At 46.4% G+C, this 18,848-nt stretch overlaps 1 protein-coding gene and 1 long non-coding RNA gene across 3 annotated transcripts in view; both read left to right on the top strand.

Annotated features, from left to right (window-relative positions):
* The first annotated feature begins 274 nt into the window (after positions 1-274).
* LOC142362189 (uncharacterized) lies at positions 275-2,609 on the top strand. Its single transcript, XR_012764784.1, has 2 exons — positions 275-429; positions 1,154-2,609. It is a non-coding gene; the product is annotated as an uncharacterized LOC142362189 (long non-coding RNA).
* A 2,090-nt stretch (positions 2,610-4,699) lies between these two features.
* NAMPT (nicotinamide phosphoribosyltransferase) overlaps positions 4,700-18,848 on the top strand; it is a 30,426-nt gene continuing 16,277 nt past the window's right edge. For both annotated transcript variants that reach the window (XM_075427633.1, XM_075427634.1), the window contains exons 1-3: positions 4,700-4,879; positions 16,058-16,214; positions 17,518-17,621. In XM_075427633.1, the coding sequence (XP_075283748.1) occupies positions 4,820-4,879; positions 16,058-16,214; positions 17,518-17,621 (321 nt within the window). In that variant the 5' untranslated portion in view covers positions 4,700-4,819. The remainder of the gene's footprint in view (positions 4,880-16,057; positions 16,215-17,517; positions 17,622-18,848) is intronic.

The raw sequence follows: 18,848 nt of genomic DNA on the forward strand, positions 1-18,848 counted from the left end.
AACTCCAGCAATACCAGCCTGGCTGTCAGGTACCGAGGGACTTGATGACAAACATTATAAGCTTAAACACCACCATAAGCACTAGTTGCACCAAACCTAAAGCACGAAGGAGTACAGCTAAAATTCTGTTCTTTCGCCAGCATATTTGAACAGAAAAATAACAGTATTAAGAGATCATGTTGACATTTAATCTGTCAATATGCTCTGGAATTATCACCAAGATAAAGGGAGCACGGGGGATTGGTTGGGGCTCAGAATGATTGACCAAAAGAACCAGAAACTCTTTAGGGGGAAAAGAATTCACCCTCTGAGCATGGCGTGTGCAGAAATTTCAGTCGCACAGATCTTCTGCGCGACTGTGATGGGACTCTCACGGCTAGATGAAATAATTATCAAGCTTTGCAACAGTGACTGAAGAACGGATGTCAGGTAATATCCATCTTAATTTGGCTGTCCTTGTACACCTCCTAAGACACCAACCTGAGGACACATTTGCAGAATAGCTTTCCTCCAAACACAGCAGCAGACTACGTTATAGACTTTATATACATTAAATGCTGACTGGACACTTCTGTTACGCAGAATATAATTTATTATCAGAAATCCCTGGGGAATAAAAGGTATCTCTGCATTAATATGAATTTATTAAAGCTACCATTAGAACTTTGTTTATTAAAAATATCTAAAATGATTACCTCTAAATATCTCTCACATGCCAAAGTTAGAAGATAATTATTGAAGAACTCTATCAGTAGGCTAAACGGTATCAGAAACAATTTAGCTGAATTCACATTTAAATTTAAGAACGTGATTTCTTGGTGTGGTTCCATCTGAAGAGAGAAGTTAAGCCCCACATACATTACAAATCCTGATTTCAATGAGCCAGATGAACAGTCCAAAGTCGGTTTCGCAAGATAACAGATGACAAATACAGCACAGGAATCGAGTGTTTGAGGTTCCTAGGATTATTTCTCTTCCGCCATTGTAACTACACTCCCACTATCTACTGCTGCAAGAGCTGTATTTAATTTTTTCCAAACTTAAAATACATTCTCTTCACCAGCAAACTGTGATTTAATACAGCTCTGTTTAGCATAATACCATTTTCCATTAATACTCTGAAGTGTCCTAACTTTACAATATTTCATTACAGATACAGCCTTAGATATGTTCATACAAGCTAAATTAAACCATTATTCAAGTTCTGGCATGTCGTAAGATACAAGAAAGAGCCAGCAGGAGGAGAAGGAAGATGCTGACAATTAAAAATTCTGCCCGAGCAAATAATCATGAATTATTCTATTCAAGGCCTGAAGTTGTATCAGCAGAATTCTGTAGCAAGAAATGTCATTTTTAAAAAAAACAAACAAGCCCTGTAGTACTTATCTTTTCTAATTTCTTGCAACAGTTAAAAGACTGATCCAATCAAATGAATCTATTTTTTCTTTTTATTAATCTGCCTTATACTAAAATTGACTTTCCCCCAAAAAATGAAGATTTGTCCTTTGTGGCAGAGAAATTTCACCATGAAAAATGCACAGATAAAGGATGTGGTAAGGGGGAACGTTCTGATATAAACAACATCACAGAAGAAAGTTTTGGGACAAAACAAGGGAGATTTGTATATAAAGATCATTTCAAATTATCCCATAATCATGTTGTCACATTGGTGGGACACTCTACAAAAGGAATCCTCAGAAGGAAGTAAGGAGGAGCCAAGTCCAAACAACTTCAGAAAAATCATTTCATATTTAAGGAGGATGAGGAAAAAGGTAGAGCAGCTTTCTAGACTGGCACGTAAACAGTAGGGTAAGACAAGTTTTGCCAATGGAAAAGAGCAGACCAGGTTTGGTACAGAGCAGCAAACAAGACAAAGAGATAAGAAGGGGAAGAGCTACAGAGAGCCCTGAGAAGGAAAACGGAAATTTCAACTTTGCTTGCTGTGATAGGGAAGTAATGGTAAGAAGATAACTTCATGTCCATGGGACTGAACAAGAGCAAGCAGAAAATCTAAGGCAAGGAGAAGAGCTAGTTGCAAGTTCATGGTGGATAATAGCAATAACAGCAATTACCATTGCTCCTCCCAGGTTTTGTTGCAAAAGAGAGCACAGACAAGCCGGCAGAGGGAAGCGTGCAGGACACCCCTGATGCACACCTTCTCCTAACATTTCCAGCTGCTTCACTGACTTATTCCTGCTCCCTGGAAAGCCTTTACCTCCTGAGAAAACTAAGGGAATTAGTGTCATATGGCTTCATAACTGTTAGTGACTGCCAGCGTTTACCTTTTTTTTTTTTAAACAGTAAATACACAGCTTAATAGCACTTAGTCACAATTAAGTGAAAGAACTGGTGCTTCTCTCGCATGAAATGGCATAAAGCAAGAACACGCAGAAGTCAACATGGGCACACACAGGCAACTGAAAGAATGCAGCTCACAGTGCCCGTACGGCTCAGCCAGGACCGATGCGGATTCAGGTCCAAAATATCCGGATCCCATTCCCGATCTTATTCTTTGCAATCTTGTTGGATACTCATATTTCTATGAAAAATCTGACTGATGAAAACCATCTTTTCTCAATCATCTTAATAAACAGTTATTAGCTATATGATTTGGGGTTTGGATTTGTGTATCAACAAACGTCACCCTAAGTGTTAATTCACCAATGGTTTTACATAAAAGGCAAATTAAGCAGCTTTTTTAATGCAGTGCTGACCAGCAGCATTGTCAACATTTAATGTTATTTTTCCATACTTTTGGTTAGCGGAGAGCAATGAGACTCTCTCCCCATCACGGACGAGCCACCACTGCGCCAGAAACCATATTTGCTGCTTGCTCCAAAAGCGGTATTTTCCACTGTCACAGAACAACTCACAGAATCACAGAACGGTAGGGGTTGGAAGGGACCTCTGTGGGTCATCCAGTCCAACCCTCCTGCTGAAGCAGGGTCACCTACAGCAGGCTGCACAGGACCTTGTCCAGGCGGGTCTTGAGTATCTCCAGAGAAGGAGACTCCACCACCTCCCTGGGCAGCCTGTTCCAGGGCTCCGTCACCCTCAGAGGGAAGAAGTTCTTCCCCATGTTCAGACGGAACTTCCTGTGCTTCAGTTTGTGCCCATTGCCCCTTGTCCTGTCACTGGGCACCATGGAAAAGAGTGTGGCCCCATCCTCCTGACACCCACCCTTCAGATATTTATAAGCATTTATAAGGTCCCCTCGCAGCCCTCTCTTCTTCAGGCTGAACAAGCCCAGCTCCCTCAGCCTCTCCTCATAGGAGAGATGTTCCAGTCCCCTCATCATACTTGTAGCCATCCGCTGGACTCTCTCCAGTAGCTCTTCATCTTTCTTGAAGTGGGGAGCCCAGAACTGGACACAGTACTCCAGATGAGGCCTCACCAGGGCAGAGGGGAAGGAGAACCTCCCTCGACCTGCTAGCCACGCTCTTCTTAATGCACCCCAGGAGACCACTGGCCTTCTTGGCAGCCAGGGCACACTGCTGGCTCATGGTTAACCTGTCGTCCATCAGCACTCCCAGGTCCCTCTCCGCATAGCTGCTCTCCAGCAGGTCCACCCCAAGCCTGTACTGGTGCGTGGGGTTGTTCCTCCCCACCTGCACTTGCCCTTGTTGAGCTTCATCAGGTTCCTCTCTGCCCAACTCTCCAGCCTGTCCAGGTCACGCTGAATGGCAGCACAGCCTGCTGGTGTATCCACCACTCCTCTCAGTTTTGTCATCAGCAAACTTGCTGAGGGTACACTCTGTCCCTGCATCCAGCCATTGATGGATGTGTTGAACAAGACTGGGCCAAGTACTGACTCCTGAGGGACACCACTAGTTACAGGCCTCGACTCCAGCAATAGCTGAACATGATTAAAAAGCCTCAGGTGTTTACACAGAGGGGCAGTCACGACGAGTACAGAGACAGCTGCCGGAAGGCGAATGGATCTTCACACGCCATTTCTCACCCACACCCACTTAGAACGGGGCGAGCAAGTATTTTTCTACGGGCAAGCGAGCGGTGTATCGCCCGGGGGACTCGGCCGCCGACCCCCTCCTCGCCCTACCCCCGCGGCAGCTCCTGAGACGGCGCGCGGGCAGCCGGCCCTCCCTCACGGCCACTGCGCTCCCGCCGGAGCAGCCGAACCCGGCGCGTGGCGTGGCGCGGCGGGCCCGGGTCCACCCCGCCCCCCGCGGGCGCTGCGGCCGCTCGCCCGCCTTTTCCCGTAACCGCGGCCCGGAGGCGGCAGCCGCCGAGAATCGAAACCCAGGTCCATGTTCCCTCCCCCCCCCGCGCATGCCCACACCGCTCCCGCGCCCCTCCGGCCGCCGCCGCTCTGCCGATGATCCCGCCCGCCGCGCCGCTGGCCAACCGCGAGAGAGCGTGCACCGGCCGTGCGGTGACGTCCCAGAGCCAGCCCCGCCCCCCTCCCCCGCCCTCCGCCCGGAATCCAATGAAAGAGAACGTGAGGTGCTGGGGCTCTTCCCCGCCTCCCGTGATGTCACGGCCACCTCCTCCCTTCCCCTGCACCGACCAGGCGGCGGGCCCAATCAGAGCACGGCTGGAGCCCTGGCCCCGCCCCACCCGCGCTGTGACCTCACGGGCCCCTCCTTCGGCGGCGCGGACGTGCGGCCAATCAGAGGGGCAGGAAGCCGCGCGAGGTCCCCGCCCCCCCCGCCGCCTGTAATCCCCTTGTCCCCGCCCCGTCCCCGTCCCCCCTTTCTCCTCTCTCCCCCCGCACCGAGCGCTTGGCGGCGGCGCAGCCCAGTCCTGTCCGTGCTGGCGGCGGCGCCTCTTCCTCCTCCTGCTCCCCGGGCCCGGCGACATGGAGTGCGCGGCGGCGGGGGCCGAGTTCAACATCCTCCTCGCCACCGACTCCTACAAGGTGGGCGCGCGCGCGGCGGGAGGGGAAGGAGGGGTGGGGGGGGTCACCTCTGAGGGTGCCGCTGCCGCCCCGGACCCGCCTGGGCGCCGAGCCTGGCCGCCCCCGCCGGCTCCCGCCCCCTGCCCCCCCCCCCCCCCCCCCGCGGCGTGAGAGCGGGAGCCCGGTCTCGGCGCGGCGCGGAGGGGGCACGGCGGAGGCCTTGCCCGGGGGCTGCCCCCCCGCCGCCCCGCCGCGCCCTGCCCCGTCCCGCCGAGGGGACGGCCGAGCCCGCTCCCCCGCGGGGTGCCCGGGGCCGCGCTGCCGGGGCGAGAAGAGAAAGTGAAAGCGGGCGGGGTGGGGGCGGCCATGGCGGGGCTGCCTGCCGCCGCCGAGCATCCCCGGGCTCCCCCCCCCGCCTCGCCGGGGCTGGGCGCACGTGTTGCCGCGGCGGGAGGGCGGGGCGCGAGCGGAGCCGTTCCTGTGCCCGCGTCCGTCCCACCCCCCCGGTCTCGGTCATCCTGCTTCGCTCGCTCCTGGGGGTTGTCTCGCTGGGTCCCGGGGGCTCCTGGCCCGGGCCCTGCTCCCCCACAGCGCCGCGGGCATCGGGCAGGGCCCGCCCGTGCCGCCCCGGGCCCGGTGCTACGGCCGACGCACCGCCCGGAGCCAGCGCCTCGGCCGCTGGCTCCTGCTGCTGCGCCTTCCCCCGCTGCTCCGCGACACGGCCGGTGCGTGGCGTCACGCGAGGAAATCCCCGCGTGGGGCGGCTCCGGGCACCCGGGGCTCGCGGAGCTGCGCCCGCGGCGGGCTCGGTCTGGCGGCCGCGGCGGGGGAGCCGCGCCGAGGCGTTTGCTGTCAGACCGGCCGAGACACGAAGGGTCCGCTTGGCTTCGCGCCGGGGCTGGGCACGCAGGGTGCCGTGGGCCGGGGCTGACGCGGTGTCCGCTTTAAATCTGAATTGCGCGCTGCTTCGCCTAAATTCCCTGGATCTGCTCTGGGATCAGCGGTGGCGAGGAGCGCGGGGGGGACAGGGGACCAGTCTGCGTCTGGTTCCTTGGCCGTTTCGTAGGGAGGACGATGTGGTGACATGCCGCGGGTGGCAGAAATCTTAAAGAGGTCAAGTAAAGGCCTGCCTGAGGTTTTGTTGTTTTGTTTTGTTTTGTTTTCCCGGTTTAAAACTGAATTTGGATGAAGCTTTCTGTGGCAGCGAGGGCACTTTGTGTCACGTTAAAAACAGTCAGAATTGTCTGCTGTGCTCTGTTAGGACGATTCACATCGTCTCTTCCCGAGTGCTTTTTCCCAACCCTGAGGAGCTCCGGCATCTGTGAACGCTGCTTAAACAAGTGGCTGCTTTTTATCTCGTTGGGCAATGTGAGCAAACATCGCTTATCTTCTCCGGGATCATCCCGTCGTTTGCTGATCAATGAAGCACACTTAGTGAGAGCGCTTGCAGTAGGGATCGCACGGAAATATCCGGTGGTTCGCAACGTCAGGCTTTTTACGGGAGTTACCAAACACTCTTACTAGCGATTACAGCGAAAATGGGAATTGATCTTCTGTGTCTTTCCCTTTATTTTCGGATATTTCTGCTGTATCCGCAGCTGTCTGCGCACAATGCAACATTCAGACTCTGAGGAAAAACCTGTATCAGTGCTGGAGTTTACTTGGTGACCCCATTGCCGCAGGTGCCGATCCGTACAAACCAGCGTTGGTGACGAAAGCTGTGTATAAATAAACATCCCGGGGGGGGGGGGATGATGTGCGGACCATCCTAAACAGCACAGCCCTCGCTCAGGCAGCCGTCGGTGAGGAAGAAGTTCTGGTGTCTCGGGGTGGTATCTGTCACACCTCGTTAGCTGGAGTGTTTGCTCCAGCGCCCCAATTGCAAATTAATTTGCCAGTTGGAAATTTGGGATGGAGAGAAAACTAGTTACTGGTTTAGCGCCTGTAAGAACTCGGACCCAAAGGGAGTTGGTAGGCAGGGAGCTGTCTGGGGCCGTTAGTGCAGCCTCTCCTCCCTCCCGGCTGCTTTCCTGTCTGCGTCTGACATTTCCGCTGAAGTCACGGAAGATTATCGAATGTTCAGTTTCAAAATCATAAAAGGTGTTTCAGAAAAAACAGCTGAGTGTCAAGCTAATTTCTAGTATGCTCGATATTTCTCGGCAGGAATAGTTCCCAGTGGGTGAATTTCAGAGTCTTGCTGCGCGCTGGACCCAGTACTGAGCTTCCGTTATGAACTGGGGCTTACTGGATCGTATGAGCGCTCCAGGTTTTTGAGCCTGGGCTTCAAATTGTGTAGTTTGTCTCTAACCCCCATAACAAGAGAAATGTTTTCACATCAGTTAACTTTTTTCTTCCTGTGCACTTTTTTGCGTATCCTTAAGCTTCTCCAAATCCCCCAGTGGCGTAATTCCTCCTGTGTGCTGGGTATTACGCGCCATCCCCTCGGAGCGTGGATGTGGGCATATGGTACGGGGCGTGTGCGCCTTGCTGGTAAATAACAGCAGTCTTCTCAATTCTTTGGATCATAGGACTTCCAAGAGATTCATCGAGGCGGTGTCATCTGGGGAACCTCTTGGTGTGACTGTCCGGCATAGCAATGACGCTTTTAATACTTAAGTTTCCTGCTGGGGGCTCAGTGTTACTGAAAACAGGAAGCATTTGGAGTCAAAGTCCTTGTTGCTAGAAAGCTGCAGGCAAGGGGATGTTGGCAGGCTCCTTGAAGCTCGCTGTTCGTGCCGCGTGACATCTTACTCTCGTGTCTGCACCAAGAAGTCCCCACCGTCTTGCCGCTCTGCGACAGCGAGGGTTCCGTTTGCGCTTCCCAGGCAGAAGGGTCCGTGCCCTTCCTCGTTCCTCTGACATCGTTGACACACCACCTCTCCATTTTCTCCTTGGTTCCCAGTGCTCTGTTTATCCCATATTTCTGCACAGGCAAGAAATCTTCCAGGGTAGATGTGGTCTGAAGCTGGGCTGAGAGGATCAGCTTAGCAGAGCTGTGTCGTCCATTCGGGAGATACCAGGGACTGGCGTATGCCAGGCCTGGGCTGGATGGACCAGGAGCTGCAAGTGGAAAAAGGCCATCAAGATGAACGCTGAACCTTGCTCGCCAAAGTGATAATAGCTTATTTTGCTTTTACCAATGAAATGTATTACTGTTGCTTGGAATGTTTCATAATTAAGCTGATGGCTATACTAAGCTGCCATGCGATTACCCCATAGGAGGAGCTGACTTGCTGTCACGACTGTAAATGAGATCCCTTTCAGAATTCAGATCTTCCTGGACGCTTCAAGGAAGCCCAAAAGATATGTTTTAACTCTGTATGCCTTACATACTGAATTTGAAGTGCTTGTCACTTTGAATGGCTTCTTTTACTCTGCACGGATGTAGGAGAGCATGTACTTCTGAAGCACTTCACGTGAGTGTGTGTTTATTCCAGGCCCTGACAGCCTGTATATTCTTTATTTAGAAAGCTAGAGGTATGCAAGGAAGAGACATGAGGACTGTCTCCTTTGACTAGTAATTAATGACGCAAAAATACTCTTTTCAGCAGCCTGTATATGCATATATATTGATTTTTTTTTTTTAATTAAAATCTTGTGGTCGGGGTGTGAATGTGTTCTCTTACCTCCTGGAATTCTGTCAGTGGAAAAGTATTGGAAATTTCTGGCCTGGCACTTGAAAGAAGCAGTCTTCTCTCTATCTAGGTTCGTTATCTTCCAAGTTTTGATTTGCAGTCACACGGTCCTGCTACAAACCCCAAGTCATCATTGCTCCAAGGGAACACTGCAACTGTATGGAATTCAGTCAATTTTTAAACTACTGGAAAGTAACCCCTTCCAGGGTCATTGAAACTTTCACTGGTGAAGCGGTAAATGTTTTTTCAGTGAGGAACAGGAAACTTGTAGCAGTATGTGAAGTAGTACAGCTGATTATTCACAAATGTGTAAACAGTAAACATAAGGCATTTTGTCATCTTTGTTATTATAATCTTGGATGCAAAGCACACAGCAGTTTTTAGTGGTAAAGAAATCTGCTGTAAAGCGTTACCTTTTTTAAGAGTTACATTTTCTCTGAGCGATTTAGAATACATTCAGTTGGAATCCTTGCACTTGACCTTGTGTTTTTAAACGAATGTGGACGTGATCACTTACAGCATCTCTGCTGATAATGTGCAGCTTCCACTGGAATTCAGTTGCGTGGATGTGCTCTCCTTAGTTTTCTTAGTGACTGATCTCTTAACTTTTTTTTTCTCACCTCTGGTCCTTATATTTTACAATACACGTACAAGAGGTGATGGATGAACTAGAATTACAGGCACATTAAAAGTGGTACAAGATCAGCCCTCAATCATAACCTGCGTTAGTTTGTCCCTCTCATCTCCTAAGAGCAGATGTCTGCCAATATTCTCACTTTAGGTCTTAAACACTATCTTGATCTGTACTTGCTTCACTTACGCATTTTTAGTAAAGGGTCTGGAGTCTCTGAGGCTACTTTCCTGTGGTGATTTGAAGCTCATGTATAAACAAAATAGTAAGATTGTACTTGACTGTTAGATTGTGGTTTGTTTTTTTTTTCCCCACTTGTTTCAAGTGTCTTGCACTTTACCTGCTATTGTTGGATGCCTTTTTTGTTGAGTTGTTAAAGATTGATTCTTCTGAGGTTTCCCCTTGCATTCAAGTAAGCTTATCATTTAACCATGCTAACTTTTGGTTTGGTTTTCGTTTCTACTTTTGTTTGTGGTGTGCATTCCTGTTGTCATTGCTTTGGAAGCTACAAAAGCATCCTTGTTGAATATAACTGCTAGTTACAGTTGTGGCGGTTTTTTCGTGGAACAGGTCAGCTATACCTTATAGCTGCTGTTAGTTCTGTCTGATCTCAGTGAGGGGTATCTGATAAAGCATTCGCTTTTGTTCCCAAGCACTGGTTCATCTCCTCATTGTCGTTAACAATGTTGTTATCCGTACAGGTTCCTGGCAACCTTTGCTTTTAACCACTCTGTTGGCTAAACCTCGTAAAGGTTTAGGTAAAGCAGTCTTTTAAATCACGGCCTTCTTCCACAATGTTTTCAAATAATACGTCATACTGTAGCTAATAGGGATCACAGATGTGCTGTGCAGACGTCTCCCCGCCTTAAAGGCCAGAAGCACCACTGCAGCAGAATCATCAACTAACTCAGCGAGTTGTAGACGCGTGCGAGGATCCCCCAGATATATGTCTTGCAGCATCAACAAGCCATTCTGATAGTGCAGATCCACGACTTTAGCTCTCATTTTCACTTGTCACGTAGAACAGGCTACAATCGATGCTCAGCTGCACTGGAAGGGCTACAGCTCACTTCGGCGTACACACAAGGCTTGCAGTCCAGTGACCACCCCATCGCTTGTAGAGTCACAGTGCAGACAATATCGTGCTGGCTGGATACTCCACGTTTTGTTTTCTTCACTGTAGGCAGGGCTTAGAAGCATCTTTCTCATGTTAGCACCCATCTGACCTGGCTGAGCACCAGGAATAAACCAGCGATGGAGAATTTGGCCACACCTGACTTCTCTACTCGTGTCGGACCTGGTTTTCTCATATTTTCAGATGGTTGAGTTACATAGACTTAAATAACCTTTTAAAGTCCATTTCATTGCAAGCTCTTGTATAACAAAACTTGTAGATTGAAAGATTATTTGGCTTTTGTGCCAAAGGATCTAGCCGATAAAAGTGCAGCCTTTACCTCAGTCATCCCCATTTTGTGATGAATACCTGTTAATTCCTTTTTCTTAAAATTTAACTCTTAATGTTTGGGGTGCTTTTTTGGATGGCTGATCTAAATGCAATTAGTGCTTCACGGTTTTTCTCAGATGGCTGACTTGATTTAGTTCAGTAGATTGTAGTTCTTGTGGAGGTATTCTTTGTTCAGAATATGCCTTTGTTTGGATGAAATTTAGTAAGAAGCTATCACAACAGGAATAAAAGTGCTCTATTTCAGTCATAGTACATAACCTTGTTGTAGATGGATGTTCCAAGGGGCTGTTTGTCATACTTTCTGCAGACAAAACCTGAACCACTGTCTTTGAACTAAATATCAGAAGGCCTTTGAAGATATTTTTGTTTTTGTTTTTTTTTTGTAAGGGTCCCTTAATTGCAGTAGGGGCTTTTGTTTGTGTTGGGGTTTGTTTTCTGTAGAGAAGGGGTTTCCTATTGACTTTACAGTCACTCTTGCTTGTCAAGAGCCCATCGGTACAAGTCCTGCTTCTGTCATCCACTGACTGAAAGCATAGGTTTATCAATACTGGCTCAATCTGTAAGTCACGTAAAACAGGTTTCAGATATTGTACTTTGTCACTGGTTGTTCTTTCCACTCTTCTGTAGAATACAGAAAAACTTCATCTGAGAACAGGGAAAGTTCAGGCATTTTTTGAAGCATAGTTTGCGTTGTCCAAGTGCCTTGCAGTGTTGTGTTGTGCTGTTTGGGGGTTTGGTGGTTTTTTGTTTGGGTTTTTTTTTTATTGTCTGGTTGGTTTGTTTTCAGTGGCATTCTTTGTGTCTTCTGTGACCTGTTCCTGCTTCCTAGAGCTTGATCCTTTTTCAGACTTTTTTTACTGCCAGGCATTTCAGTGCACGCCAACCCCCCTGGCCATCGCTCTGGTGGATGGGTGTTATTTCCCCGCGTCCTGGCAGTCCAGAAATGCCAGCTAACGGTCAGAGCTGCCATGATGTTTTGTGGGCAGATGCTCCTGCTGGGTACGGTGTCCTGCCAGAGAGCTTGGAGGGAAAACAGATGGCCAGATAAGCGAACAGGGGCTGTGGGTCTTGTGCTTACCTTCTCACGTACCTGTACAGCGTACCTGGAGTAAGCAATGCCTGGAAAGTGTCCCGCTTCAGGATTGTGGTTGTGCCTTTAAATACTGAGTGGTCTGTGAGAAGCCTTGCAGACACCCAAAAGGTGTTTCACCTTTACAGATAAAACTAATAGCCTTGTGGAATATCAAAAGAAGCACAAGTTATTTAAAATTACAGATGTAAAGCTTGTTAAGATGTAAAGATCTTAATTGCCAGGGATGTGTATTTTTCACTGTTAAAATAGATTCTAATATGTGACAAATATAATTGAATCTTACACATCTGTAACAGTTGTAAAGTTAGTTCATTATCTCTTTCAAGTACTTCAAGCAATTTAATTGATAAATTGACATTTCTGTTATGCACAAAGTTTTTATTTAGGTTTGAATCCCTATAAATAATTATCTTCTGGACACTAGCCGGTATATATTTTCAGGTTAAGATCTAATCTAAGGTCAGAAAAGTTCGCTAAACCCCTGTAATTTAATGTTTGAGGAACTTGAGCGTTTTGTTTAGGTTGAAAGCTGCCAGCAAGGTACCCTGGAGGAGCTGTTTCCCCAGGTTTGCGACATAGAGGAGAAATGTGGCTGTAAGTGTTCCAGCTTGATTTCAGCCCTCCAGTTCTGATTTGCAGCCAGAGCACCCTGTTCTGTGGTCATGCTTCGAAACAGAGCTAGAATGAGAAGTCCCTAAAAACACCTGTATTTAAATGCAGTAGGAAAAGGTGGCACAAGCTAAATGTGTGCACTGGACACCTTAAACTAATTTTGGTCCTGTAACCAATTGGCAGAGCATTTAGCTGGAGGACATGTCTCCGAACTGTGAAAACCAAGTATTTTTTTGAAGATCATAGCCAAAGATGATGCAAATTTTCATTGTAATGTAGGTGTTGACTTCAGCAACCAGCCTGTAGTTAGTAAGTTGGACAATTAAAGTGTTTTAAAGAAACTTGAGTAGGCAGTCTCACGTGGATATAGTTTTCTTTGTTTTGCTTGACCCGAGGTGTGGTGGATACACCAGCAGGCTGTGCTGCCATTCAGCGTGACCTGGACAGACTGGAAAGTTGGGCAGAGAGGAACCTGATGAGGTTCAACAAAGACAAATGCAGGGTCCTGCACCTGGGGAGGAACAGCCCCATGCATCAGTACAAGCTTGGGGCGGACCTGCTGGAGAGCAGCTCTGCGGAGAGGTACCTGGGTGTCCTGGTGGACGACAGGTTAACCATGAGCCAGCAGTTTGCCCTGGCTGCCAAGAAGGCCAATGGGATCCTGGGGCGCATCAAGAGGAGTGTGGCCAGCAGGACGAGGGAGGTTCTCCTTCCCCTCTACACTGCCCTGGTGAGGCCTCATCTGGAGTACTGTGTCCAGTTCTGGGCTCCCCAGTTCAAGAAAGATGAAGAGCTACTGGAGAGAGTCCAGCAGAGGGCTACAAGGATGATGAGGGGACTGGAACATCTCCCCTACGAGGAGAGGCTGAGGGAGCTGGGCTTGTTCAGCCTGAAGAAGAGAAGGCTGAGAGGGGACCTTATAAATGCTTACAAATATGTGAAGGGTGGGTGTCAGGAGGATGGGGCCAAGCTCTTTTCAGTGGTGTCCAGTGACAGGACAAGGGGCAATGGGCACAAACTGAGGCACAGGAAGTTCCGTCTGAACATGAGGAAGAACTTCTTCCCTCTGAGGGTGACGGAGCACTGGAACAGGCTGCCCTGGGAGGTTGTGGAGTCTTCTTCTCTGGAGATATTCAAGACCTGCCTGGACAAGGTCCTCTGCAGCCTGCTGTAGGTGACCCTGCTTCGGCAGGAGGGTTGGACTAGATGACCCACAGAGGTCCCTTCCAACCCCTACCATTCTGTGATTCTGTGATATGAATAGAATGACGGCGTTGTGTTGGTTTGCTCTAGAACTTGTCACCAGGAATTCAGGTGGTGGTCTGGGGAGGCGTTCCTGGGACATCTGCCATGTACACCTGAAGCTGGGGGGCTCTGTGGAGCCTTCACTCTGAAATCGTGAAGCCATAGCATGCCAATGGGATGAAGAGTGGAGATAAAGTTAAGCAGAGTTGCCAGGCGATCGAATCGGATCGTAAAGAAGCACCAACTTAGAGCCCAGTCCCAGTCACAAAAAGAGCAGATTTTTCGTACAGCTGCTGTAACTTCAGTGGTGACAGCACGGAGCAAGGAGCTTCCACTCTGTGCCGTACAGTGAAGGAACCCACTGATGATCTGTTACATGCTATTTTTCTCAGGGTCTGTTTAATACGAGTCTTTGTAAGGTGGTTGTGTGTGCGAGTGTGTTCATGTTCCCATTAGTTAGAAAGACTTGTCAAGCAGAGCATATTTTTGACTGCTCCACAGTAGGAGGGGTGGTGGGTTAGGGAGGGGGTGGTGTTTTTTGTTGGGATTCTTTTTTCCTTTAAGCATGATGATGTCCTGAAGAGAGTTTTCTATGAGCTGGGTGCGTGATTTACTTTTTTTGGAAACTCGGTGTAGAACTAGAAAAGGACATGTTATAATTTGTGGAGTGAGACATTTCTTAATAGCTAGAACTAAACCTAAAATCCAGGTTTTGTCTCTGGGTCTAACACTGCTACTCTTCAGCGTTCTGCTTGTGGGCAGCTGGGGAATTGGAACAGAGTAGGTCTGTGTGCCGTTAAATGCCTCCGTTGCAGGGCTTTGTATGAAGTAAAGGCAGAAAACTTGCAATGACAAGGTTGGGTTTTATTTGATTGGCCTTGAAAACTTAATGGAAGTAAAGATAATGGAAAGATCTGAAAACTGACCTTTTCATTATTTGAATGTTTCCTTGCAGCACTGGAAACAACCACAACAGCGTTGTGCTGGTGTAGGAGAACCAAAAAATTCAGTTGGGCCGTCTAGTTCATTGTGCAAGCGGAGTGAAATATTAAATATAAATGGCATTGGAGAGGAAAAAGAAAACTGTATCTTTAAAATCCTCTAATATACAGTTTTAGCAATACAGGTAAGGGAAACCTTCAAATATTTTATTTTGAAGTGTCAGAGGTACCTTTAGAAAAACAAGACAAAAAGGAAGAAGTGGTGAAACTATCCCTTTTCCAATGCCTTGTGATATTAGAAACAAAAATGTTTAAGGTGATTTGGACTAAGAAGTAGCAGCGAGAAACTTATAATGAGCTCATGCTCTAACCTATAAATCTGGGGTTTTGAGAAAAATTCAGACACAACTTTCACACCTTTTTGAGTTTTGTTCTGTTGCATGATGATGCTTTACTCTGCCCTAGGAACAGTTTTCCCTTATGGAATGTGTAGACTTGTTCACAAGAGTTTTCGTCATAATTTAAGAAGACTTTCGGCAGCTTCGCCTTTGGAATGCCTTAAGCTGATTTATGTATCCTGTGATTTAAACATTGATAGTATGAAATTTATGTCATTGTGTATCCTTTTTGTTTAATATGGAAGTACAGATTTTGCATGGAGTTTGCTTTTTACACATCAGGATGTAGCAATTTTGTGAGTTTAAGTTGTTAATGTTTAAAGTGTACTTGCTTCAAATGATATATTACTCAAAGTAAATTTCTGGGTAGATTTACTCTCAGTAGCTGAAAAAAAAAGCTGTTATGGTTGAATCCAGCATAACATTATATGTTCATATGACCAGTTTCCATGTAATGCACACTTTCAGGCTGCAACTTCTCATGCTTCTCATGCTTCCTTTATGCTGAATGTGAACTTTTTTCAAAGACGGGAAAAAAGTCCGTCTCGCAAACTCTGTGGGGAGATACAAACCTCAGGTAGATTTTAACAGCATTACCAACAGTAGCGGGTTTGTAAGCTGGCTTTGACGAAATCTGAGCTTGGGAAACCTGCTCTGCTCACGGGCAATGGGATGCTTGGGTGAAGGCTGTTGCTAATGCCTTCTTGAGCCTGTATGGCTTTTACTTGAGCTATGTGATTACAGCCTTCAAAACTTCCGTCAGACACAGCGGGTACCTCCACTTGGGTGGTGGCAGACAGCTTTGGGCTCCCTGTAGCTAAAAGGCTTGGCCAAAGTGCGGGGAGGGAGAAGACGGACCCTGCATGTTGGTGCTCAGTGGTGCTCCGAAAATCCTTGCCGGGGTCTCTGCCAGTTAATCAAAACGAAGTCGTCAGAGGGGTGGAAAGCTGACACAGAAGCAAAGAATAACAAGATAAGGAAGACAGCCTTTTGAACTGAAAATTGAAGGTGGCTAAAAAAGGGGAAATCTCCTAAATGCTTACTGCGTAGAGTGGGAGTGGGTAGATAATAATAGTCCAGAAGAGCTGGGAGTTAGTCTCAGCTTTAATGTACAAATATGATTTCTCGTGTGCTTTGTAGTGATGTTTTGAGCTCTTACTGAAGTTTTTCTCAATGTAGGTTACACACTACAAGCAATATCCACCTAATACAAGCAAAGTATATTCCTACTTTGAATGTCGTGAAAAGAAGACTGAAAATTCCAAATTAAGGAAAGTGAAATATGAAGAAACTGTTTTTTATGGTTTGCAGTACATTCTGAATAAATACTTAAAAGGTAACTGTCTCAAATTCCAGTAAAACCTTTCCTGTAAATAAATATCTTAATTTTTCTCAAGCCTGGAGTCCTGGAGTTGAAAGAATTCCAGGTTATCGTGGTACAGTGTAGCTAGTGACACACATAAGACCTTACGTATGTGATTCTGAAAATGAGATGTACACCCTCGTAAAATGGTATTGACTTCTCAATTCAGACACCTCTCTACTATCCTTATTTATGCCAATGGTTTATTAAAAGTGAAGAGGTGTTTATATGCCAGATTCAGTGGGTGAAACTGAGATGAATGGAAATAGAGCAAGACTGTGCATAGAATCACAAGAAGACAGGAGATTTGAGGGGAAAATGTATTTTGCATCTTGAACATGAACTTTAGTCTGTATTTGCTGGTTTATTTACTGTGTAAATTAATAATGGTTTTAATTTCCCTTAAATTTCATTTGCCACTCAGCTTAGATCACTGAGTACGGCAGCCACGTGTGAAAGTGTGTTCAATATTGACAATTCTGAGTAACATCTGAAAATCTCTTCGTGCTGTTTAAGATTTTTGTTTGCTTTTTTGCGTTATGTACAAGTATCACCTGTTCTGACCTGAATGAAAGTTGCCTTCTGCCAAGCTTTACAGGGAAAACTTTAGTCATATGGCTTACATATCTTTGTCTTGATCCGGAATCCATAAGTATCTCTGCCAATTCCACTGAAGATTGGAATTCCACTATAATCAAAGCACCTCACAATCTTGTTTCTTTTGTCTTTAGCAATCTGGGGCTTGTTCTCTAAGGTTTCCAGTAGGTGACTGGTCCTAAGGCGGTAGCAGTGCCTAGTGAAATGCGGTGGTTAGTTTGTCAGTTCGTATGGCAGAAGCGGTTAATCAAAGACTGACTGTGAGGCCTCTCCGCAGGGATTCGCCCTGGAGCGGTGTAGCTTAACCCCTGTACTGGACTGGTTATGTCCTGCTGCCCGTGCCAGCTTGCACAGCCATCACCCTCCTCTGGGAAAAGCACTGCTACTAAAACCCTGGGCAGGTTATTGACCACCATGAAAGAGCAATAATCTCAAATTGTTCCTCAGTCCCCTGCAAATCACGAGTGTATTTTATCCTCTTTGCTTCTTGAGCATCCTAATCTAGATAATAAATGAAACCAAATTTTCGTTTTAACATAGCTAGTATACTGCATTTGGTGTGTTTTCCATGCCTTTGTTGGAAATAAAGTGACTTTTCTGTGTCCAAACCTTTTTGTTGTTTATTTTATAAATTGATAAATACCAGTTTCTAAGCTTTCATCTCTTTCTGAAACCACAGGTAAAGTGGTGACCAAAGAGAAAATCAAGGAAGCCAAAGAAGTATATAGGGAGCATTTTCAAGATGATGTCTTCAATGAAAAGGGATGGAACTATATTCTGGAGGTAAAAAATTATGAGAATAATATGAGATCATCATGAAGGATTTATGAATCAACTGTAGAATAAATACAGCAGTCTCTCCTTTTAACCGTCATAGCAAAGACTGGATAAATTTAGCTTTTTATGTTTAGTGTACAGGGAATAGCAGCTGTCAAAGAATAATCATATAATTGTGATTCCTTAGAGAAAAGTAATTTTCATCCTTTCAGATGCCAAATACGGCTTTGCAGGTAATAAGGATTTATGGCTGCTGTCAGCCAGCTAGTGTAAGTGGGGGCTTGTTGGCGAGTCTCTGTGTCTAATATAGTGCTTAGTGGTTGCTTGCATCGTTTACATAGCTTTCTGTAACTAATCATAACAATTTTTATTCTAATGCAGAACTTGTATTTTCTGGAACTATTTACACATGCATGTTTTGTTCAATCTTTTCCTGAATTTTTCAGAGATACTTAAATTGAACTTTGTTATGAAATACAAGGCTTCAGCACTTCTGACACACAAATCCCTCCAGATTAAGTCTTTCCACAGTTATCCGCTTTCACTTTTATTTAAAAAGGTGTCAGTCTTCAAGTAATTGCAAACATCTCTTCTCTGTAAAAGCAGCAGATTCAGACTAATAGCATTCACCAGAGCTGTTCTAATCTCTGCAAATTAATTAAATGCTAAATTTTGTTATGGGTTCTAGTGAATGGATATTTTTGGCATTTAAAACCACAGTTTTTAGTTCTTTGCATCTATTTTTCCCTGGATACCCTGACTGTATGTATTTTATGGTGGCATCTGTCTGTGAATGTATCATGGTGACATCCTGCAACCAGGGTGGAGCATAAGCTGCGCAAGAGAAAAGTGAATTTCAACTAAATGTTGCAAATGGCAGCAAGATAAATAAACCCACTGTTTTCTAAGAGGGAGTTTCAAAGAGGTTTGCAGATGACTTGCATCCATTTGAAATAACTACACATGTGAATTCAATCCATATTTGTGTTTAAGCTATGTTATACCTTGTGAACTACTCTCATCTGTATTTAAAGTAACCTTGATCCCTCTTTGGCTAAACTGAATCGATACAATTTTGATGCTGCATGTCTGTCCACACTGAGTTTTGACATGGTTTAACTAATTCTGTTTCAATGTGTGTTTTTGGTTTAGTCAAAAGAAGCCTTTCTGCATACCCCCCCCCCCCGTATACATCATTTATTCCTTTGTCAGATTTTCTTGTTAAAATTGTGC

Source organism: Opisthocomus hoazin, chromosome 8, assembly GCF_030867145.1.
Source record: "Opisthocomus hoazin isolate bOpiHoa1 chromosome 8, bOpiHoa1.hap1, whole genome shotgun sequence".
In the NCBI taxonomy this organism is placed as follows: Eukaryota; Metazoa; Chordata; class Aves; order Opisthocomiformes; family Opisthocomidae; genus Opisthocomus; species Opisthocomus hoazin.